The sequence below is a fragment of the Tursiops truncatus genome, chromosome 11 (assembly GCF_011762595.2).
Source record: "Tursiops truncatus isolate mTurTru1 chromosome 11, mTurTru1.mat.Y, whole genome shotgun sequence".
Taxonomy (NCBI): domain Eukaryota; kingdom Metazoa; phylum Chordata; class Mammalia; order Artiodactyla; family Delphinidae; genus Tursiops; species Tursiops truncatus.
Genome location: NC_047044.1, coordinates 18,209,235 through 18,234,413, shown reverse-complemented (window position 1 = coordinate 18,234,413; position 25,179 = coordinate 18,209,235). Strand labels below are relative to the sequence as shown.

Here is a 25,179-nt window from a genome sequence, read left to right as displayed (position 1 = left end):
GCCCAACGAGAGCCAGCTAATAAGTGCAGAGCAGGGTAGGAAACAAGGGCCGTCCCACTGCAGAGCCCCAGCTCCAACCTGTCCCTGTCTCCTTACCCAAACACCTGGGTGTGTGGCCAAGTCAGCTGCTGGGAAGGCAGCCCTCCCGCCATAAGCCTGCTCCTGGCAAACTTGCTTCCATTAGCTGGGTGCCTGTCCCTGCATGGAGTTGATTCCATGACACCCAAGTTCCCCCTAGTTCCAATCTAGCCCCGAGGGGCAGTGTGGTTTTACTGTAAGATTGTAGACCCTGAAGTCAGATTGCCCGGCTTCCACTCTCAGCTTTACCACATTCTCCTTCTGGGACCTTGCAAGTTACTTCCCCTCCCCGCCCAGTTGCCAGATTTAGCAAATAACAATGAAGGATACCCAGTTAAATCAATTGCAGATAAGCAACAAATATGCCTACAGTATTGGGGACATGCTTATTCTAAACATTTATTCATTGTTTATCTGCAATTGAAATTTCACTGGCATCCTATATTTTATCTGGTAAACCAATCTCTCAGTCTCGGTTTTCTCACGTGTCAAATGGAGATGGTGATGCTGATGCGACTACCTCCAAAGGCGGTGCTGAGGATTGAGTGAACTCGTACGTGTAAAGAACGTAGGATGCGCCTGGCAGGTGGTAGGCATTCAGAATATGCCACTTACCGTTTCTGTCTTTTGTGGTTCTCAGATCACTGGCTGGCCTCTTGACTTCAGGAGGTGTGTCTTGGATTGGTTTTTTATTCTAAGGTACTGATCTTATGTAGCCTGGCTTAGTGTTAAGGACTCAGAACCTTGAGTCAGGCCTGATCACAATGGTAGTTCCAACCGTCACCAACCCTGTGATCTTGGGAAAGTTCCTCTCCTCTCTGAGCCTCAGTTTCCTTATCTATAACCTGGGGAGGGGGACGGGAATGGTAGCTTCCCGTATGGTTGTTGTCAGAAGGAGACCATGCATGCAAACTGCTTAGAAATAGTAAATGCCCAACAAATCCTCTCCGTCTATTATTGAGCTGATAACTATTCCCTGCTCAGTTTGGTAAGGACATTTCTGTGCATCTCATTTTTTATGTAGCTTATGATCCCTTGGGTTTATTAATTTTCTTTGCACCATTGTCTGCCTTTCCGTGGACCCCGTGGGTCACCCTGATGCCTCAGGTCAAAGCAAAGGCCTACCCCTTCAGGAACGTGGGGACAGTAGGGGCTTAGTCCGCTCGAGCTGCTATAACAGAATACCATAACAACAGACGTGTATTTCTCATAGTTCTGAGGACTGGGAAGTCCAAGGTCAAAGTGCCAGCAGGTCCAGTTCCTATTGCGGGCCCACCTCCTGGCTTGTCGACAGTTGCCTTCTCTCTGTGTCCTCAAGTGGCAGAGAGAGAGCTCTGCTCCCTCTTTTTCTCATAAGAGCTCTAGTCCCATCACGGGGTCCCCACCCTCATGATCTCGTTTAAACCTAATGACGTCCCGAAGGCCTCACCTCCAAATGTCATCACACTGGACGTCAGGGCATTAGCATATGGATTTGGGGGGCATAGATATTCAGTCCATAGCAGTAAGCATTCACTTTGCCCTTTAGCCTGCTGACTCACAAGCCACTGGCAGAGAGACCTGCCCAGAATGAGGAACACGCTGCAGAGAAAGCCTCCCATCCCCTGCAGCATATGTGATGTTAAGGCTGAGGAAAGCCCCAGGAGGCAGCAAATTCACAACCGGCAGACACCCAATGGGCCCTGAATGAAGCAGGCTGCTCATTTCAGAGAAGGAGGCATTGGGGCACCTCTCAAGAAATAAGCCCGAAGCCCAGAGGCTGCCTCATCAGCCCCTGCCTGCCCACAGCGAGAGGCAGGCAGGCCCCTTTCTGTCCCAGCTAAACCTTCACTTTCTTGTGAATAAACAGAGAAGACGTTGCCAGCTTTGAAGATGATTCTAGGCACTTAATGAATGTTGAATTCATTAATTAAACGAATGGCTTGTAAAACACTTGAGCCATTTAAAATAATTATATATATAAATATATATAATTTATATATAATTATATATAGTTATAATTATATAAAATAATTATCCATACAGAGAAGCACAATTACAAGCCTTTAAAGTCAGACAGGGCTGAATGGGAATCGTTATCTCTGAGCCCAATGGCCCTGTGTGACCTATCTATGCCGCAGTGTCCTCATACGTAAAATGGTGAAAATAACCACTTCACAGGGTGAAGATTAATAGTTCACAGTTGTGGAGATTAAGTATACTGAGATAATATGTGTAATGTTCTTGGCATTCCACCCAGGGTCTAGATTGCTAACAATAACAATAATAATAACAAACAAGGACAGGACAGAAAGGAAAAACAAGTCATACTGGTCTTTCTAAGACCAACATCTGGCCCAATGGTTTGCTAAATGGTTATTTGGACCTGAAGAAATACTTCCAGTACATTGATTTTCTTACGACCACACTAAAGTATTCAAATGAAAAGATTTAGAGATTGAAGGTAGGAAATTGTATAACTTACCACGTGTTTAAAACCAGCCGTTTCTGATTCTAGTGTCCTAGTGTGTTTTCCTTTCCAGTGAGTATAATCTACGGAAATGGACACCCCTGAGGTCTACATAGAAGTAAAGTTTAATTATTTATAGGGACATTGACCACCTTTTCCAAATCTATCATTGAAGCACACAATCTGCTAATGGATTTTTTTCATTTATTCTTAAGTCATAATTTACATACAATGAAATTCACGCTTTTTGGTGGACAGTTATATGAGCTTTGACAACCCTAAACAGTTGTGTAACAAGCACCACAATTAAGATAGAGAACAGTTAGGTCATCCCCCAAAATTCCCTTTGTGGTCAAGTCCTCCCCCAACTCCCCACCCCTGGCAAATACTCATCTGTTTTCTGTGCCTATCATTATGCCTTTGTGTCCTATAATCAGACTCCTACAGTACGGACCTTTGTGAATCTGGCTTCTCTCCCATAGCATAATGCATCTGAGATTCTCCATGTTGGTACATGTATCAGCAGATCGTTCCTTTACAGTGTTTCATGGTCCACCATTATGTGGTTCTACCCAGTTTATCTATTCACCAACTGAAAGACATTTGGGTTTCCAATTTGGTGCAAGAATAAAGCTGCTATGGACGTTCATGTACAGGTTTTAATGTGAACATACGTTTTCATTTCACTTGAGTAAATACTTAGAAGTGAGAGTCTTGGATTGTATAGTGAATGTACTTTAACTTTATAAGAACTGCCAAGATGTTTTCCAAAGTGTGTGCATCATTTTTTCATTCCTACCAACAACGTATGAAAGTTCCAGTTGTTCGGTATCCTTGGTAGTACTTGGTATAATCAGATTTATTTTTTAATTTCACCCATTCTGATAGGTGTATGGTAGCATTTTATTGCAGCTCATTTTAATTTGCATGGTTCATGTGCTTATTTGCTATTCATACATCATTCAGGTTGTTTTCTTACAACTGAGTTTTGAGAGTTCTTTAAGTATTTGAGATTCAAGTCCTTTATTTGATATGTGATTTGTAAATATTTTCTCAAAGTCTGTGGCTTGTCTTTTCACTCTCTAAAGAGTGCCTTTTGAAGAGCAAAACATTCTTAATTTTAGTGAGGTCAAATATTTCCATTTTTCTTTTCTAGACGTTGCCTTTTGTATCACATCTAGAAATCTTTGCCTAATCTAATGTCACAAAGCCTTTCTTCTATATTTTCTTCTAGAAGCTTTACAGTTTTAGGCATTACGTTTAGATCTACCATCCATTTTAAGTTAACTGTAATATGTGACTCATGCTCTGAATCAAGGTTCATTTCTTTACATATAGATATCCAGTAATTCCAGCATCATTTCTTGAAAAAGCTATGCTCTCTCCATTGAATTGCCTTTGGACCATTGTAGACAATCAACTGACCATCAATGCATGGGATCTCTTTCTGGACTCTCTGTTCCATTGATCTATATGTCTATCCCTTCACCTTACCACACTGTCTTGATTACTATAGCTTTACAGTAAGTCTTGAAATTAAGTAGTATAAGTCTTCCAACCTGGTCATTTTCAAAATTATCTTGGTTACTCTAATTCTTTTACTTTTCCATATAAAGTTTAGCATCAGTTTATCAATTTCTACCCACAAAATTCTGCTAGGATTTTAACTGGAATTACAGTGAATCTATAGACCAGTTTAGGGACCACATAAAATAGTGACTCTTTTCATCTATAACCACAGTATATCCCCATTCACTTAGGACTTCTTTTATTTTTTGTCAGTGTTTGCTAGATTTCAGCTTACAGGTTTTGCACAATTGTTGTAATATTCCCACCTAAGCTCTTCATGGCTTTGGTATTATGTTTAATTATATATTTTTATTCCAGTCACCAGCTGTTCCCTGTTAGTTTATAGAAATGTAATTGATTGTTGTATGCTGACCTTGTATCCTGAGAACTTATAAATTCATGTATTAGTTCTAATGAATTTTTGGAGATTCTTTTGAATTTTCTGTGTAGAAAATCATGTCTGAGAATCAAGACAGTTTTTATTTCTTCCCTTCCAATCTGTATCCATTTTGAGTCTTTTTTCTTACCTTTTTGCACCGACCATGATGTATTATCTGTTTTGTATGTTGTTGGATTCAGTGGGCAAAATTTTGTTTTAGAATTTTTTGATTTTTAATTGTTGTTTTAGATTTTTAAAGAATTTTACATCTATGCTTCTTAGGAATGTTGGTCTGTAGTTTTCTTCTCTTATAATGTATTTGTCAGGTTTTAGAATCAGAGTAAAAATGCTCTCCATATAGAAGGAGCTGGGAAGTGTTCTCTCTTCTTCAGTTTCCTAGTTTTTATATAATTGATATAATTTCTTCCTTAAGTGTGAGGTAGTACTCACCAGTGAAGCCATCTGGCATGAGGTTTTCTTTGTGGGGAGGATTTTAACTTCAAATTCAATTTCTTAAATAAATATAAGGATATTCAGATTATCAATTTTCTCTTGAATGATCTTTGGTAGTTTGGAACAATAAATTTATTCACCTCATCTACTTCATCAAGTTTATTGGCATAAAGTTGCTCGTAATATCCGCTTATTATCCTTTTCATGTCTCTAAGATTTGTAGTGATGTCCCCTCCCTCATTCCTGCTATTTCCTGATGAAAAATAATTCTAAATGAAGGAATTAGACTGTAATCTTCCTGGAGTCACAGAGTATATCTTTTTGATCTCATGTCCCCAGTGTTCATTGAAACCTACAATGTAAGCTCCATGAGGGCAGGACGCTGGCCTTCCACCAGCTACTCGGTGCTGCGCTTTCCTCTGAAGTAAGTCTTGGTCCACTTGAGTGTCCAGGCACTCCCTCCTCAGTAAGCTCATTCACAGCAGAACCTTGCTGAAGCACCAAGGGCCCTGCCTGGTGCCCAGCCCAGGCACCACACAACCATCCCCATGCAAAGGCCCATCAGCTCATCACCTCCCAGCAGCCTAAGCAGCACCTTCACAGCTTCCCTGTCGGGGACCATTCACATTAATTCCTACAGCATAGCCGGCAGTTCTCAAACAGCGCTGTGCAGTAGAATTACTGTCAAGCCTGTTAAAATGCATATTCCTGGGTCTTACACCCAGAGATCCTCATTCAGTGGGTGTGAGGTGCCAGCCTTTGCATAAAGTGGAAACAGGTTATTATTGGCCAACAGGGCGAGTCTAGACTGAAATCCAGCCCATGCTTGGCTCACCAAGCCACGCACTCTGGTGTGGGCCTGGTCCACCCTCAGGTAGGGCCACGTCTTGATTTTAGTTTCATCTGCTTGCCAAGTCTAGTGTCTATGGGGATATATCTACAAGGGCAGTTGGGGTAGGGAAGGCTTTTTCCAATTTGCACAAAGCCTCTCTACGCCCTGGTGTGTTAGCCTACATCCTCTAAAAGCACGTGCCGAGGTAGGGCTAGAGATGCGTGAGATTAATTAAAAGGAGCGCCTGCAAGGGAAGATGAGAAAGAAGCCAGGAGAAGTGGGGAGAGCCATCAGTCAAGGATGGAGCGCTAACCCTTGTAAGAGAGAGAACCAAGAAAGGCTGGATGGAAGAGTCTTAGACTACATGGAGTTCTAAGAAAACTTGGTAAAGCTGGTGAGGAGTCCTCCATCAGCCACAGTCACTCAACAGAAGGGGTCCTCTGTCTTGTGAGAATGGGCCTGCCCTGGTATCCCTGCTGTGCTCAGTCACTGGCTGGAAGTGGAAAGTGTGGCTTCGTGAAGAGGGTGGTGGATTTCAGGGAAATTATGCCCTGAGAGGTGCACTTTCACAGCTACTGTTCCTGGAGAGAGGAGGGTCTTCGGAATCTGCCTTTGTAACCACTCCATCACAATCACACTTAGAGGAACACTTGCCTACATTTTTAAAAAGAAAGGATTGCTAACCATCCCCTAAGGAAAAAAGGAGGCCCAGACTTCCTGGATACAATGTCACAATCTTGGGGGCTGGGATGAGGGGAAACTCCCCAATTCCTCTGCAATCAGCCTGTAGCCTAGAATCTAGTTATATCCACAGTGGATGACTCTGCCCCCATTTTCTGCTCTGTATGTGGTAACAAGGGATGAGCCGAGTAGAAGGGACACCCAGAGGATGGAAAAGTTGAATCTGCCTCAGAGACGGGGTCAGGGAGAACCACTTTGAGGGCGGACAGGCACAGGCAGAGTGTGGAGGGGAGGGCACTGGGGGGCAGCACATGGTGGTCTGCTTGGGCTGGACAGAAGGGAAGGGAGGGGAGCTGGCTCAAGGCCTGGAGGAGACTATTGGATGGAATGTTTTGGGGGGAGCCTGGGGTTCAGGCATCATTGCCTACAAAAGTGAAAAGGCCTGGGAGAGCATTTCTGCAAGGTGGCACTGATGACTGCGTCTCGGGGTGGCGGAGGCCCTGTGCTCTTCTGAGCCAGCCCTGAAGGCAGGCTGGGGGTCATCCAGAGAGCACCTTGAACACCTAGCCCTATGGAGAGGCACGGGGGTCAAGAGGGAGCAGCAGTGGTAGAGCTGTCACCTCTATCCTGGCTCTGCCCAGAGCTGGGCCTGGTTCCCAAAGTACCATCTTATCCCAAGAAGCGTCCCATAGCACCAGGCAATGGGAGAAGAACTGTTTGATAGCCCATTGCCTATGGAAACCCTCTCTTAGCACCCCTTGCTCAGTATCATGAATTCAAGTGTTTCCGTTGGTTTTCAGATGAGCTTCAAAGGTGGACCTGGCACCTGCCTGATTAGGCCCTCTTCATCCTCGCCTCCTGACGCCTTATTTTTTTTTTAAACATCTTTATTGAAGTATAATTGCTTTACAATGGTGTGTTAGTTTCTGCTTTATAGCAAAGTGAATCAGTTATACATATACGTATGACCCCATATCTCTTCCCTCTTGCGTCCCCCTCTCTCCCACCCTCCCTACTGATGCCTTTTTAAAGCTAAGGACCACACTCTTTAAGCAGGCCCTTCCTTAGTGATCCAGCTGTTGCCCTCCGTTGAGCCCAAATTTCAGGGACCCGGGCCATGCAGGATTAGTGGTTTGAGGTCAGTGTTGGTGCCCTCCAGTAGAGTGATCAGAGCTCTAGGTCTCTTCCCTGGACAACCTCTCTCCTGGTTTGTAAACCAGTATTTATCTGTTTGTCTGTTAATCCATGACTCTTTCCACACTGGACTGGCAGGACCGTGGAAACAGGGACCAGGTTTGTGTCCTCACCCTCTATACCCAGGACCTTCCATGGTCCTGATTCCAACAGGTGCCCAATCATTTTTTTCCTGAGTGTTGTTATCTGCTACAAGGCCAGCCTGAAAGAACAGAAACTGGAGAGGATGGAGAGTATCCACTCTAAGTGCTAACTACCACCATTTCTTGGGCGCCTAATATTTCCAGTCCCTACCACAACCTGCCAGGAAGATGCGTGAACCGAATCTCAGAGCCAGGCATCGACTTTCCCAAAGAGGTACAGCTAGCAGAGTTGTGCTGGGATTCAAACCCGGAACACTCGATTGAAAAATCTGGGTTTTTTCCTGACAGCATTTCATCTTGTGTAGTCACTGCCCTATAGCTGGTGAGAACAGCCCAAACCAACGTACTCGTTTTCTAAGTGATTTATAAACGGGAGCTACACCTCAGCGTGTCTTCTCCTTTACTCACTTCATAACCGTGTCTGCATCTGTGCGGTGATTCTGGTCTGGAGCGGTGCTGGGTGAGGATGAACAGCGATGAACAATGTAGTCGACTCTGGAGTATCTACCAGGGTTGGAAGCCTGGCTCTGCCACCGTTGTGGAAAGAAGGACCACAGGCTCAAACGGTGTGATCTAGCCCTGTGGTTGACTCAGATTCTGCATGTCTCGGGAGATGTATGACAGTAAGTTCATGGCACAGGAGAGCTTTGGACAAAGGTCTTTGTCCATGGTGGTAGAAGGGGAGGGAGGGCAGGAAGGTTGGGTGCTTCTGGTAAGCGAGTCTCTCATCAAGCTTACCAGCTGGCTGACTTTGGCCGAGTCACTCTACTACACTGTGCCTTAGTTGCCTCATCTAGAAAATGGGGCTAAAAATGGGGCTTAACTTCAGGGTATTGCTTTGAACCCTTTATTATTATCTAGAACTCCATATCATTAGCTACTTTTTGGAAAGCATTTGCCTTGCTAACTTTAATTTGGGATACCATTTGATCCTGTCTCGTTCACACAGACACAATTCATGAGCATTGCACCATTTCTGCTTGGTGTTTGCTAGTCCAGATCCCTCATTTTAACAATCAGAACTCAACCAAACCAGCATTAAACCCATGTCAACTCAGCACTCAAAGTGTAGAACAACAGCAAGTGTAGAAAGAAAAAAAAAAAAAAAAACCTTTTGTTCATCCTCATCACAGCAGTACCTTAAACTTCTGTCTCTTACCATTACTTAAATCTTGTATTTAATTTTGGACATTTACTATCTGACTTTCTAGCTAAATGTCCCTCCACCCCAATGTGTAATATAATGCCTGGCACGTGGTAGGTATTCCCTGAATGTTTAGTGAATGACTGTGAAATCCTCTAATAAATGTCTATAAACACTGATTCAGGTCTCGCACAGCCCAAACGTGCAAACTGATGTTTTTTTGGAATTAGCTTCTGAGTAAAAACTAAATTCCTTTGCTTGCCACACAAAGTACTTCATTAATTGGCCCCAGCCAATCTATTATTCCTCATCGACTACCATTTCTCCATACCCTCCCCCCAACTCCCAAGTTCCAAACCTGCCAAACTTTATAGCATTCCCAGAACAGGTCATGCCCTTTTACAACTCTAAGACTTTGTACTTGCTGTTCCCTCTTCCTGAAATGCTCTTCTCTTTTAAGCATGGCCAACTCCTACTGAGCCTTCAAAACCCCAGCTTAAATGACGACTCCTCAGGGATGTCTCCTTGACTCCCCAAGGCAGTATCAGTAGCTCCCTTCCCTGGGCTCCCTCAATTCCCTGTCTAGCACACTGACTAATTGGCCTGGCTTTAGAGTCATACTAAGGGCTGAGCTAAATCCCTGGCTTTGCGACTTACAAAGCGTGAGACTTCGGGCGAGTTATGTGACCTCTCTGAACTTCAGTCTCCTCGTCTGCTAACTAGCACCAGTAGGAACCCCTGAGGGTTGTAAAGGGGATGATTTAATTAGATGATTGTAAAGTGTACAGCGAATGCTCAAGAAATGGCAGCCAATCTGATGCGTCCTAGTACAGCACCTGACTACTCTGTGATTCACTTGCCTCCCCTATGTAACCCTAGATGAAGCAGGCAAGGTCTTCAGTTATTTCTTATCCCTGGCAACTAGCACACTACCCGGCATGTAGTAGATGCTTGATGCGTCCTTGCAGCATGTTCTGTGCAGTCACAAACCAATGAATCTGCCCTTTGATTCCCCAGAGTGCCCGGGAGGAGTGAGGGCGCCCTGCAGTGGCCGGGGCAGTTGTGCTGACGGCATGGAAGGAAACGGAAGCTGCTCCTGCCAAGTGAGTTCAAAACCTTGTTCTCCTCCTCCCTGACTCTGCTTTCTCCTTACCTGTGGGGTCCCTCTGTAAACACACACTGGGTGGAGACTCTAAGAAGTAGCGATATTAGTTAAAAAATTTTTAAAAAAAAAGACGCAGTGTACAACAAAATGACATGTTAGAGGCTGGGGGACCTTTGAGTGTATCCATCTGTAAAATGAGTTTAAGCCTTAGGTGTATTCACCTGTAAAATGAGTCTAATAATAATACCTACGCGATTAGACTTGTTGAAAAAGTGAGATGAGATCATGTATATGAAGATACTTTGTGAAACCATGCAGGGCTACAGAAATTTGTCATTGTTACTGTTAAAAACCACCGTTATGAACAGACGAGTCTTCGGAGCTGTCCTCCGCACCCTTGCTTGAGCACTGCGCCTGCCCATTGAGGCATTTCTTTGCTGTCCCACGAAAGGGACTTTTGCAAGCTTCAAGCCTTAGACAATGGAAATACAAAGAAATCCTTCTGAAAAGGGTTGAGCTCAAGTGTCTTCAGAAACGCAGAACTGAAAGCGTCTTCACTTCCGCCTTGGGTGGAGTTACGGTTTAGCCGCCAGTACTTGTTCTCTGTGTCTTTGGGCTGACAAAGCAGCTTTCTTCTGAAGAGCTCCAGGTTCTTAGTGATAACTGATGCGGGGCTGGATGTACAAATTATAACACAAAAAGAGCAATGAAGGAAGAAAGAGAAAGAAGGAGTTTCAGGACAGGCACAGAGGGAAGATAACACTTGAGAAACAAACGCTGACCAGACAAGTCAGTGAGAAATCCAAGGGCTTTGTGGGCAGCGCAGATCGCTTGGGTCTAACATCCTCTCCCTGCGGTGTCCTGCAGGAAGGATTTGGCGGGACAGCCTGTGAAACGTGCACTGATGACAACGTATTTGGACCCAGCTGTTCAGCAAGTATGTCTCGCTTTTGTGTCATCGAATGCAGTTGTGAAGGTTGAAAGTCAGACATGGCTTATACAGCTCAAGACCCCAGGAATAAAGTTCCTTGGGGGAAAAACACAGAACAGTTCTCTATAACCAAGTCTACACAGGCAAAACAGAGAGTTGACAAGAAATCTGATAAGGAGAGACAGTGTGTCTGTGGTTTTCAGTGCTTGCAGGCAGCTACTCACCAGGAATGCTTCCTGGCAAACTCTGGGGCATAGGTTCCCTCTCTGCAGGCTCCAGGATCCAACATCCACCAGTTCCTTGCCTGCCCAGCTTCTCCATGAGGTCTTTCCAGACCATGGTCTCAGCACTGACCTTCTCGTCAGGGACCTCTATATCCCAGCACATCTAATCTGTCCTTCTTTGGGAAGTTCACAGATAAATACCTGAGGGTGATCAGAGGTGATCAAAATTGTCCCACTTTGCAGATTATGGCTTTGTTCCTGACATGGGTTTGTCCACTCTCTTATTTCTGGTTCTCCCCAGAAGTTGACCCGGAAGCATTCTGCAAGCATTCTAGTACAAGTCGCATATTTGAGAGGTGACCCAGGGAAACACTGAGAAAGTGACACAGAGGAAATAAAGGGGTGTGTTGTCAAGACAGAGGCCAGTGTGGATGACCAGAGCTTAATCCCCTGGGGAACTCCGGAGTCCGTGTAGAACACTCACCTTGGGGTTACTTTACCTGAGGGGGGAGGGAGCCATGGTGTCGTAGGCAGAATAATGACCACTCCCCAGAATGTCCACATTCTAATCCCATGGACCTGGGAATATGTTGCCTTCCGTGGCAAGGGAGAATGAAGGTAGCAGATGGTATTATGGCTGCTAATCGTCTGACCTTACCATAAAGAGACTATCCTGAATCATCTGAGTGGACCCAGCGTAATGACAAAGGTCCTTAAATGTGGACGAGGAAGGCAGAGGCAGAAGATGCGGTGTCAGAGTAAGGAGACGTGAGGAGGACTCCACCAGCCCTTGCTGGCTTTGTAGGCGGAAGCGGCTCACGAGCCAGGCAATGTGGGCAGCCTCTAGAAGCTGGGAAAGGCAGGGAGAGGGATGCTCCTCTCAAGAAAGGAACACAACCACCAACACCTTGATTTTAGAGCAATTACTTTGGATTTCTGACCTCCGGAACTGTAAGACGATAGATGTGTGTTGTTTTAAGATGCTAGGTTTGTGGTAATTTGTAATAGCAGCAATAGGAAACTAATCCATGCGGTCGTTAGAGGGGAGTTGTTCATTCCCTGGCATTTCCAACCCCCAGTGGGCACCCAGGCAGAGCAGGCTTCCTAGGAAGTGTTCACAGGCTACTGGAAGGCAGCTGGATGCATGGGCTTGGTAAGGAAGGCCTAGAGAATGTGGGCGTAGTAGGGTCAGTGTCTGCCACATTCATAGTCTCCCAAAAAGGACAAGTCAAGTGGCCTTTGTCCAACACCACCTCAGTTTGGCTTTTATAGAAAAATCATATTTGGTAGATGCTGCATTGATTCAAATATTTTGGGCAAGAAAAATACACAGACATCCCAGCCCCCCCCAAGTTAGCTCACTCTGTAATAAGTTTCATCTGCAATAGCAAAGACGTGGGATCCTTGAAAGCAGGTGTTGTCATACCTCTTTATCTCCAGTACCTTCCACAGCGCTGCCTGCGTGGTAGACACACACTACACTCTTGGCTGGATGAATAAACAAATGAGTGAGTGAATGAATGATGTAACTTGCTCCAGCCCTCTTGTCCTGACCAAGAAACATGTTATTGGGAGGCGTCGTGTAGAGGTGATTAGAGCTCCAGCTTTAGAGTCAGACTGGGTTTCAGCCCCAGGGCTGCTGTAAATTGTGGGAACCTTAAGTTTACTAAGCATACTCTGTGCCTCTTCATCTGTAAAAATAGAAATAACATCGCCTCCTTTAGAATTATTACGAGGAACTCATGAGATAACCACTGCACAACAAATGATAGCAATTATTATTATTAATACCTACTATTCCCTAGTGTCCCCCAATCTTAGTTTTTTCTTCATCCACAACTTTATAAAAGATTATTTCATAAGAGTGTTAGCAAAAGCAAATTTAAAACAGATGTTAGCATTCTGAGTGGTTTTTTTTTTAACATTGCATTATATTAAAGGACAGTAAACTATTAAGTATAATCAGTCATTTATAAAGAACATGTCTTTCAAATTGACCCTTCCCTACCGTAACAGAATTTAAATCACATATTTTAAATAAATATTGAAATAGGAAGAAAGACAGCAACCAACACTGTTTACTCACCAAGACAGCCAAGTAATTGTTTGTGGATGAAAATTTATAAAGAATATGAGCTCATGTTGCCTCCAAGAAACTGGTGTTGGTTGCCAGTGAGCACAGATGTACATGGAGATTCCAAACATCCCTAAATTTAAAAATGGCTTCCCTTTCCACTTGTTTGTGCCATGGAGAAAGGGCAAGCGAAAGGGTTTGGAAACCCGTTTTTAAGTAAGAAAATTGGAAACCTAAACTGAGACTCGGGAGATAAGACTCCCACTTCTGGGTTCCGACAGAACTTTGTGAGATGATAACGTGTCCTGACCTATGCTCTCCAACATGGTAGCCGCAAGGCACGTGTGGCCATTGAGTACCTGACATGTGGCTCGTGCAACTGAGGAACTGAAGGTTAAATTTTAGCCCATGTGACTCAGTTTAACTTTAAATAGCCTCACGTGGCTAGTGGCTACCGTATTGGATAGCGCAGCTCTAGAACATGATGGCTAAGAGAGCAGGCTTCAAGTCAGCTGGTCTGTGTTTGAAACTAAGCCCAGTTGCTGTGGGACCTGGGGCAAGCTATTTAACCTCTCTAAGCCCTCCTCATCTACAAAACAGGAATAATAATACCTGCCTCGTGGGATTGACTCGTAGAAAAGCTCCCAGCAGCAAGTCATAAGCGCTCACGAGAAGCAAGTATTAAGCGAGGACAAGAGCAATCCCACCGTCAGCTGAACATTCATTCACCTATGAACGAATGAATGATGGCTCAGCAATGGCTGGTCATTTCCCATTGGCAGGTTCCCATAGAGGAACCTGGAAACCTTTTCAGCCAGGCATCCACTGGGTGCCAGTGTTGTTTCACCCGTGAGGCAGTGGTCGTTGGCGGTGGCAATTCTGCCCGTAAGTAGGACAGCGCTATGAATTACAGTTTATTTTTAACACTGACTTTAACCTGCTGCCAGAGCATTCTCCTACCTGACTCTCGATTTGCTTAGAGATGATTTCAGGCTGCATCAGCCAGGGGTGTTCATCTCAGCTGCCAAGGCCCTCGCCTGCTCAGTGCCTCACCCCAGCTGAGGGCAGAAGGCAAAGCCCACTTCCTCTGATAGGACCCGAATCAATCCCACAATCGTGTCTTGTTAATAACAGTAGCTAGCATTTGCCGAGTGTCTGCCGGGCACCAGGCAGTGCACAAGGTTTGGCACGCAGGATCTCTTTGGAAAAACTCTGCAAGCTGGGTTCCTCATTTTATGGATGAAGAAGCAGAGAGGTTGCTCAAGGTCACGCAGCTATTACAGGGACAGGGGCAGGGTTTGACCCCAAGTGTCTGACTCCAGAACCTGGGCACAAAACCACTGCACCATTCAGCCCTGGCAGGCACCCACCACGCATTAGACCCGTGACAGGTGATGGGCACCCAAAGAGGGGAGAGATTAGGTCTCCACTCCCAAGGAGCTGGAAATGTGGGAGACGCTTATGAGCCTGTGTGCACGGTACACATGGGATGCTATGGGAACATGAGAGAGGGCAGCTCCATCTGCCAGGGGCACGGCACAGGGGCTCTGAGCTCTGTCCCTCTGACCCCAATGGCCCTGGCTTTGGCTACTTTAAAGTCATACACCCCAGGTTTCACATGTCTCTAGAGATTTGCTGAAGCAGGTTTAACAAATACCCAGGGCTCTTTAAATGACCTTTGGGAATCCCTCTGCCACTCACGTCTCCTTCCCAAGGACACTTGCTTGGCGGTGGCTGGCGGCCCTGCAGTGTGTGTCAGAGGCTCCCGAAAGCTACCCGTGCCAGGTCAGTTAATCCAGTACATGGGCTGTGCTGGAAGACAGGCCTTGGGGAGAGGCTCGTGCCTAGAAGGAAGGCTCAGTGGCAAGGACGGCCCTTGTAGTTAGCATCTAAGTTAGGAGCAGGGGCTGAGTCACATTCGACTCCCCGCTACCACCTCCACAGCCTCTCCATGGGCTGCATGACAGAATTTAGGACGTGCAGAAGCGGTGTGTCTCTTAGAGTTCAGCTGCCCCACTATACTGTGAGCTGCTTGAATTTAGATATTGTGAGTTACTCTTATTTGTACACCCAGTGCCGAATCCAGTGCCCGCCCCTAGGTAGGAGCTGGGTAGATTTTTTTTTTTTTTTTTTGCGGTACATGGGCCTCTCACTGCTGTGGCCTCTCCCGTTGCGGAGCACGGGCTCCGTACGCACAGGCTCAGCGGCCATGGCTCACAGGCCCAGCCGCTCCACGGCATGTGGGATCTTCCCGGACCGAGGCACGAACCTGCGTCCCCTGCATCGGCAGGCGGACTCTCAACCACTGCGCCACCAGGGAAGCCCTGGGTAGATATTTTTTAACTGAATTAATTCGCGTCTTCTCTACTGAGCCCGTAGTACACCCCCTCCTCACCCCTATTATCTCCACAATGAATTTGACTTCCCTCTGAAACTCATCTGTTCCAAAAGCTACAGCCATGGGTGGACATCAAAGTGCTCTGCTAACATAGAAACAACAGCAAATCAGTTTTTAAAGGGAGGATGACAATTGCAAATCCAGTTTAATTCTTCAGTAATTTGAATGAGCGCTGGAGCTAGCTGTCTCCCATTTTCCATATGTAGTACCTCACCAGATTGAGAGAGAAAACCGCAGCCCTGACAGCTGTCAGCTGGTCGCTGGCCTGCAATTTCATAGAATGTCACCATCAATGGCTCGCTCTATCTGTGCTGGAACAAGACGAAAACTAGGCCACTGCCTTATCCTGTCCGAATAGAGAAATAAACAGTGACAGTGGGCAACCCAATGGCCACCTCTCCCGGTTAACACGAGTGGCTACTGCTGCTTCTTCATGACCCCTCGCCCCTGCTGCCGACTTTGACCACTGTTGTGTTCCTGGTGGTACTTGGCTGGCTGGCATGACAAAAGTAGTAGTTGCAGCAGGAGGTGACAGTGGATGAGGTACAAAGGAAGTGCTGCCCAGAGGAGCACAGACTCTGCTTTGGCACCTCTGAGACGGCACCACCGAGGAGAGGGGCTTTAGCTGGCCTAGAAGGATAAGGAGGATTTCAGCTGCACGCGGAAGGGAGCAGAGTGCGGGCAAGAGCATGGAGGAGTGAAAGTACAGGATGCGTGTCCTGCTGCCTCCACAGGGCGTGCTCTTTCCTAGACCAGCTCCCCCCATCTCTTCCTGGCCAGCCCCCATGGCTATTGACCTGTCACATCTTAGCATCTATCACCTCATTATGATGGGCTGCTTTCTTCTGCCTTCAGACTGTGAGCTCTTTGGGGGCAGGGACTTTGGGTCATTAATCCCAAGCACAGCGCCCTGTAAGTAGTAGATGTTCAACATGTGTTTTGAAGGAAGATGAACTCTAGTGAGTCATCCCGTGCACTTCGATCCTAAGACGCATAAAATGAAGTGGCGAAAGATGAAAATGAAAATTTTTAAAGGTTGGAGTCAGCTTGGAGAGGGCCTTGTGTGCCAAACAGAGGAATTTAGATTTCATTTGGTTAGCAATTGGGAGTCACTGAGATATTTGGAGGAATATCATCTTGATACCATTACTGATCAAATGAAATGGATAAAAGGGAGAGGTGAGAAATCGAATAATGAGTCCAGGTAAAGTGCTACTGCAATAGTCCAGGCAAAACAAGATAAGGACCTGAAGGAGGACAGTTCCCGTGGGGATGAAGGACAGGGGATTGAGGTGGGACATGTAACAACCTTAGAGTTTGAACCTTCAAGTTGCAAACTTTCAAAGATGTGAGCATGCATCTGGTGGCAGCAAGGAACCAGAACCTGTGCCATTAACGTCAGGCATGAGTGGAATTGCAGCTCGCCCTCCATCTCCTGTTGCTGGTGATCCTTCAGCCCTACCGTCCCCCACCTCCTCCAGTCAGTCACTCTTCTCACCTGTTCACTCGATGCCAGCCCCTGTATGCCAGCTGTTGTACTGTACTACTGTACTTTTCAAGGTACTGTACTATAAGATTAAAAACGTTTTCTTTATTTTTTGTGTTTGTTTTTATGTATTATTTGTGTGAAAATTATTATAACCTATTACAGTACAGTACTATATAGCTAATTGTGTTAGTTATGTACCTAGGCTAACTTTGTTGGACTTACAAACAAGTTGGTCTTACGATCCCACTATCAGAATGAAACTTGTTCGTATGTGGGGACTTACTGTAAACTGAAGCTAAGAAAAAGCCAAGGTTCAAACTAGGGTCTCTAGGGCTTCAAACCCATGGTTTTCCCCACTTCATCAAGCAGAATCTCAATAAACACTATCTGAAACAGTATACCTCCAGAATCTTTGGAGGAAGTGTACATCAGGTAACGAAAAATTCCCATTTTCTGTCTGCAGTGTGCAGCTGTGTGCATGGAGTATGCAACAGTGGAATACGTGGCGATGGGACCTGTGAGTGCTACTCTGGGTACACCGGCCCCAACTGTGACAAGCGTAAGTACTGCTAGTTCCCTTAATACCACACCAGATCAGATGGGCACAGACATATGCATTTCAGTTGTGCATGCGTGTACTGGGGCTCTACATGTGTGACGTGTCATCAAATGTTTTGCTGGAAGATAGGCAACAATTTTAAAAGAAAGGGGACAAAAGGAGAGGAAGGGAGAGAAGGGGAGGGGAGGGGAGGGGAAGGGAGGAGAGGGAAGAGATCGTATAGAATATTGGAAGTCATGGAAGACCTGGGAACAATGCAGTGAGCTGGCTGTAGCTATGTTTTAGGAAGGCCAAGCTTGTGGCAGTGTGAGGATAGACTGGAGAGGAAGACATTGGGGCCGTTGCAATGAGTTAGGTACCTGAAAAGGGAGATAAGGCATGTTCTCCATTATAGGTCTGAAAGAGCACATCAACAGGAAATGGAGGCTTACCAAGGCTAAATGATTCACCAAAGTTCACAGAATAGCCAATAAGTGAGCTGAGACTCAAGTCATTGAAATTCTGTATACAGTCGATCACACGGGGTTTAATCAAAAGATAGAGACCACAGGGTGATTGCAGCAAGGGAAGTTTAATATAAAGAATTAGTAAACTATGTTAGGAGAGTGGCTATAAAAATGCAAAATGAACTGTAGGGCTGATGGGGCATAACAAAGAAGGGCAAACTTGGAAGGGGACAGCCATCCCCAAGGCTTGGCTCAAATCTTGCTGGAGAAGGGGTGGTGGCAGCCCACTTAGTAGGGGAGAAGTTTGCTGGTTTGCCCAAGCCAGCATGGGAGTACAGTCACCCAAAAGGCAGGCAACAACCCTTCAGGGCACTGATGAGCCGAGCCTGGGGGACAAGTGGACAGAGGGAGTTGGGGCACCATGGGTGCTAATCCTGGAACCTTCAATGTCTGTGCGTGGGGCGGGCTGTGGGAAGGTAGCCACTGGGTCCAGGCCAGGGATGCAAGGTCACCAATGAACTGTGCACTCTGAGTGCACAGTTGGGACAGGGCATCCCTGGATGTCCTCACACACCCACACCGCTGGCAGGCTGTGCAGCAGCAGCAAACACAGCAGAAGCACAACACTGCACAGCAGAACCGGCCAGTGGAGCCCCTTCCTCCTGCAGTGGCCCTCCAGCGCCCTCTACTGGCCAAGATTAACATATCCCTGCAAAGGAGAAATGTTCAGAGTTCAACCCATTATCACAGAGCAGGTGGTGAAGGGTGAATTTGGAGCTTAGCCATTAGGAAATTGGACATGCTGCCTGCGACAATAGCTTCACTTAAGTTATCCTCTGGATTTTATTCTACTGGTCTGTAAAATAAAAGGATTAGACAAGAATCAAATTCAGCAACTTCAAACTCGCTTTATTGAAAGTTGTTGAGAAGATATGAGCAGTGGTAGAAAGGAGGGTGAATAAAAGACAGTCTCTGCCTTCTTCCTGTGGAAGAGACAGACAGTCAAACAACCAATATGAATCAATGGCAGAATGAAACTCAGGTGGTTAGGGTGGACCCCTTCCAAAGCCCTCAATCAGACTCCTTCCCCAGCTACTCCTGTACTGCCCAGTGGACCCATGAGCAAAAAACACAAACAAACAAAAAACCCTTTTTAATAAGACCAGAGATCCAGCCTAATAGATAGCATGAAAAGATTTGCTTCCAAATGACAAAATAATTCTATTGAGTCAGAAGATAAATATAGACTGGGACAAAAATATTTGCAATCCACGCAGCAGAAACGTTTTTATAATAGAAAGTCCATGAGCCCACCTTTAATATCGGCCAAGGAGCAGCTAATTCTCAGGAAGAAATGAAAACTGGCCAACAAACATAGAAGAGGTGCTTAACCCCACTAGGAGTCACAGAAATGCAAATTAAAACCATAATGAAGTAGTACTTTGGAGTTTGGGAGGTTTTGTTTTGGTTTGGTTCTGGTTTTTTGCCCACTGTGTTACACAGGTTGCAAAGCTAGGTAATATCTATCTGTGGGTGTGAGAAAAATTACGCTACTGTCAGTGGGGGTGTGAATTGCTACAATCTATGAGAGATATGTATCTATTAAATTTTAAAGGATGCTTACAGTTTGAGGCTACAGCCCCAATTCTAGGAATTTACCTAGAGGACTGGAGGGGTGGGTAGGTGAGAATATATGTACAGAGAAACTCATGATAGTATTGTTTTTAAGAACAAAGCAAGCTGGAAACAACTTGAACGTCCGTGAGTAGGAAGTGGTTGAGTGAAGTGTGGTACATCCTATTGTAGTTAGAAGAATGCCAGCTGCTGAAAGAAATCAACACAAAAATCCAATGGTTTAACACTACGGTTCCCTAACTGCACCGAGGCGTCCCAAAGTACCCCATCAAACTCACAGGGCTGCTATGGGATATTTTTAATTTCTGAGGGAAACGGTGATACATCTGTAGATTATCGTATGAAATGTTAACCTGAGTTAGTACACAATTTCAACATTAGGTAGCACTACATTTTGTCCGGTGGTGTCATTTCTTTACAGAGCTGCATTTCCAGTGGTCACTGTGGTAAAAAGTAAGTACCGTGCAAAAATCGTTTCAACTGGAAGGAGGGTGGTAGTTTCCAGTCTGATTCCAAGGCTGCAGAAGTTGTACCATCTCCAACAAGCTCACGTGTCCTGTTAGGAAGTAAATGTGGTTGTTTAAGAATAAAATATTTAATCTTCCTATTAACCATATGACTTTTTCAGATGGCTGCTACGTGATCATGACATAAATAGTCACTGAATTCTTTGGTTCTAACAACTTAGTAAATGAACCTGTAGATATTCCTTTTGTATTGGGGTCCCATGAAAAAAATACTGAAACACTAAGGGCACCGTGACCTGGGAATTTGGGCAACCTCTGGCCTAACACAACAGAGGTATATTTCTTACTAATGTAACAGTCCAATGTGGGTGTTCCTGGCCTCCACCAGCTCCCCACCACATGGTGTTTAGGGATCCAGAGCCTTCCATTGCATGCGTCTGCCATTCTGTAGCACCTCCAAGTGCTCTGCTTTGAGCCACGGAAGGAAGGAGAGAGTGTAGAGAAGCATCTGCTTATAAAGTTCAGAATAATACATAGAACTTCCAATATTCCATCAACGTAGACTAGTCATATAACCCCACCTGGATGCAAAGAGGGGTGGAAAACGTGATCCTGAAAGGGCAGCCCCTTCTCAGCAACAATTCTACTTTATGGAAGAGGTGAGGGGATATTCTCTATGAATTTTTGATTCAACTAGCCACTGTTGGAAGACAAACGCATACATCACATTTGTGCACATCTTGAGAGCAGCACACTGACTGCCCTTTGTTCCAACATCTTGGATGTTTGTAGCGCGAACAGCCTTGGCGGATATAGGACCTCCCTCGGGAACAAGTGCGGGCACGCTTACTGCCTGTGCCAGTTATCAGTGGATTGCCTCTCAGCTCCAAATTCACCCTTTTTGCCTGCTCTGTGAATATGGAGGTGGGCTTCAGAATAGGTCTCATTTGTCAGCCAGTAAGATGTGAAGCCTTACCAATAGAGGGTGCTAAAGGGACACCGAAGAAGCAAGAGTTTTCTCTTCTTGTTTCTGGGTTAGCTCACTCACCAGGCTCCTGAAGAACACGGCTCTGCTCCGCTGCTCAGCCCTGCACAGTTTCTCCAGCACTAGGTTCCGGCAAGGCTTAGCATCCTCCAGTATTTGACCACTGCATACCTTGTCTAGTGCTTGGCTCGGGCGGCAGAGCATAGCCAGGAGCCCTAGACAGTGCAGGCTGGTGGCCCAGTTCAGGAGCTGTTCTGCACACCCTCGCCTCAGCCCCATGCACAGCAAGGGCCCCGCAGGACCAGCCATCCAGAGAGCTGACCACCCACCTCCATGCCACACAGCTGGCCCCTGAGACCACCCCGTCCCGGTCACGCACAGGAGTACACCGTGCTTCTGAGAAGGTGGGCTTCTCAGCTCCTGCTTCCAGTAGCATCCAGAGGCAAGCCGCTTGCCCAGGCTTGGCAGCTCCCTGTGGATGACCTTCCTTGGGGCCCCAGAGGGGTGGCCTCCAGCAAGTGTCACCAGCGGACACGTCAGCAACCTCTCTGCTGTAGAGTGACCAAGGCCATGTCCTTGCCGGTGACATCCGGGTCTCAGCTCTGGAAGAGGAGGACTTACCCTTGTCTTAACCCGAGAGGAGTGGTTGCTCTTTATTTTTCTTCCATTCCTTTATGCTTCTGAGCTCTTTTTAGCTGTCAGGAGCCAATTCCCTGTTATTCCACTCTGTTCATGGATCTTTACACTAAAATTTTCACTGTTCAAACAATTGCATGGTTTCTCTCTCTTGCCTGGGCCCTAAGTAATGCATTGCCTATTATTTAAAAACAAACTAAAAAGCATTTCAGTTCCCTAAGCTCAGGGCTCCTCTTCTGTAATGAAATCCACTGCGTGTTCAGGTCTCAGTATGGCCCTCTCTGCATTGCCCTGTGGGACCCGGGGCTTGGAAGAACTGGTCCAAAAATGCTGACATTCTGACTACTGCTCCTGATGTGAGTGATAAATGACCGGGCATCTCATATCTTCTAGCAGCAGCCATGGGACCGTGTCAGCCCAACTTTGCAAGTTGGCTAATTATGCCAGACTCTATAGTATTTAACAGCCATCTAAGCCCCGTCTATCTTATAAAATACTATGCAGTCATTAGAGGTTAAGGTACACCCTTACATACCTCCATAATATATTCTTAAATTAAAAATCAAGTTCCTAAATATTTTAACAGGATCCCATTTCATCTTTTGAAAATCTTACACATAAATGTAGTATATTGGTTGTTCACATGGGTTATTGTGGGAGTGGGATGGGAGAATGAGAAGACAGCTAATTTTTGCTTTACTCGTTCTGTACTTTTTGAATTGTTACAGTGAATCTGTGCCACTTTTGTAATAATAGGGATATTGCATTTGTTGAGATTTTTTAGAACTGGTTGTTCTACTAAGGCCCTTACCTCAACACTCTTCCTTTCCAGCCATCCCAGAATGTGCAGCCTTGCTCTGCCCAGAAAATTCCAGGTGCTCACCTTCCAGCGAAGATGAAACAAAACTAGAATGCAAATGCATCCCCAGTTACAAAGGCGATGGCAGACACTGCGAGCGTGAGTAGAACTTCGATCCTGCTGGTTTATCCATTGAGACGGTTAGATCCCTCAACAGAAAAAACCTCACAACCTTCTTAATATTAACGCAATGACCACGTCCGTTTCTCTCTGTGTAGTTGCATGACATATATTAAAAATTCTAAGCAAAATCTCATCATGTGGTAGCTCTTCAGTAAATGGCAAGTTCTCATGTTATCAAAGCACATATATAGGTTTTTACACTTTTTTAATTAATTTTTATTGGAATATAATTGATTTACAATGTTGTGTTAGTTTCTGCTGTACAGCAAAGTGAATCAGTTATACATATATCCACTCTTTCTTTTAGATTCTATTCCCATATAGGTCATTAAGAGTATTGAATAGAATTCCCTGTGCTGTACAATAGGTTCTTATTAGTTATCTCTTTTATATATAGTAGTGTGTGTGTGTCAGTCCCAGCCTCCCAATTTATCCCTTCCCCCTCCACTTTCCCCCCTAGTAACTGTACGTTTTTCTTCTTCTGTATCACCTAAATCAATGTTAAGATAGAATGTAGTTTGTTTCTTTCTTACTTCTTCCTTCCTCCCTTCCTTTTTTTTTGTAATAAATTTATTTTATTTATTTATTTTTGGCTGCATTGGGTCTTCGCTGCTGTGCACGGGCTTTTCTCTGGTTGTGGTGAGCGGGTGCTACTCTTCGTTGCAGTGCGTGGGCTTCTCATTGCTGTGGCTTCTCTTGTAGCGGAGCACAGGCTCTAGGTGTGCGGGCTTCAGTAGTTGTTGTACGTGGGCTCAGTAGTTGTGGCTCGTGGGCTCTAGAGCACAGGCTCAGTAGTTGTGGTGCACGGGCTTAGTTGCTCTGCGGCATGTGGAATCTTCCCGGACCAGGGATCGAACCCGTGTCCCCTGCCTTGGCAGGCAGATTCTTAACCACTGCGCCACCAGGGAAGTCCCCTTACTTCCTTTCATGCTGTTTCACTTCATGAGTGGTTGTGTGTTGGTTATGAACATGCTATTGGAGCCCGGCTGCCCACGTATAAATCCCAGGTCTGCCTGTTACTAACAATATGACCTTGGACAAATGCTTTAACCTACCTGTGCCTCCATTTTCCTATCTATGAAATGGGGATAATAATAGTAACTACGCTAGACGGTTGTAAGGATTAACTGAATTCACATATGGCAAATGCTTAGAAAAGGGCCCGGTACGTATTATAAATTCTATTAATATCAGTGCTTTCTTTCATGCGATTTTATATTTAAATCCACACATAACATGGCATAATAATACATCATCACAGTACTTGTAATTATAATTTCTCATGGCCATATGTAAATCTTTTTGGTCAATGGGGCTGATCAGGAGGGTAAGATGAAATGTTTTTTACTCTCTCTCTTGAAACTGTTGAATTGCCTTTGCAGCTTGGATAAGCTGTGATTTGCAATCCCTTCACAGTTCAGTTTTCCTTCTCCTTCCCTGAGTGTGGTAACCACCTTATTTTGTCATTGCTTCTCCAGCCATCAACCCATGTTCGCAAAACATCTGCCACCCTCACGCTCGGTGCACCTACCTAGGACCAAATCAGCACAGTTGCACGTGCCATGAGGGCTACCACGGGGACGGCCAGGTGTGCTTACCAGTGGACCCCTGCCAAGTTAACTTTGGAAACTGCCCTACAGAGTCCACGGTGTGCAGATATGATGGGCCCGGACAGGTGAGCTAATGATGTTGGAACTGATGAGAATAGAAGTAGGACCACCCGCTGAAGGTAAAACTGTGCCGTCTCAGTTCTCCTTTTCCATGCTCAGGTCGGGCTTCCTGTCCAGACAGACCTCCGTGTGCTTGGGGTCAACCTCAGGGAGCCATGATCTACCCTCTGAACTCGCCCTTTCCCAGCTCTCCAGTCAAAACTTCACTGTCTCCTCCATCCCAGTCCTGTTTGATGATTGACAACATATATACACATAGCTCAAATTCTATTAACAAATTAACTGTTAATGAAGTCTTGGGAAAATATGTGATTGACTTTCCCCTGCATTCCTCCAGTCTCTCTAATGTCTTTTCAAAGTGAGAGGGGACTCTTAGGACCAAAAAACTCTGTCCCAAAGGGATGAATGCTGATAAAATGTCAGGCAGCAAAGACAGATTTGTAGGGAGGAATGAAGATACTCTGGAGTGAGACATATGTGATTCTCTAAATCACGTCATGACCTTGACAGGTAAAATTCAGCCTAGCCGGGAGACCTTTGCTCCAGAGTCCAGATCAAAGAGCCCTTTCCTCAATATCTCATTCACCCACCAAATATTTAGTGGGTGCCCACTGCAGCCACAACTGCATGTCAAGTGTCCAGTGGAGGAAACCCAT

General features: G+C 45.5%; 1 protein-coding gene across 1 annotated transcript in view; it reads left to right on the top strand.

Moving 5' to 3' along the window:
- Positions 1–25,179, top strand: part of STAB2 (stabilin 2) — a 158,466-nt gene that overhangs the window by 12,441 nt on the left and 120,846 nt on the right. The window contains exons 4-8 of the mRNA XM_019952337.3: positions 9,940–10,025; positions 10,895–10,964; positions 17,607–17,702; positions 22,704–22,829; positions 24,332–24,528. Of these exons, the coding sequence (XP_019807896.2) occupies positions 9,940–10,025; positions 10,895–10,964; positions 17,607–17,702; positions 22,704–22,829; positions 24,332–24,528 (575 nt within the window). The remainder of the gene's footprint in view (positions 1–9,939; positions 10,026–10,894; positions 10,965–17,606; positions 17,703–22,703; positions 22,830–24,331; positions 24,529–25,179) is intronic.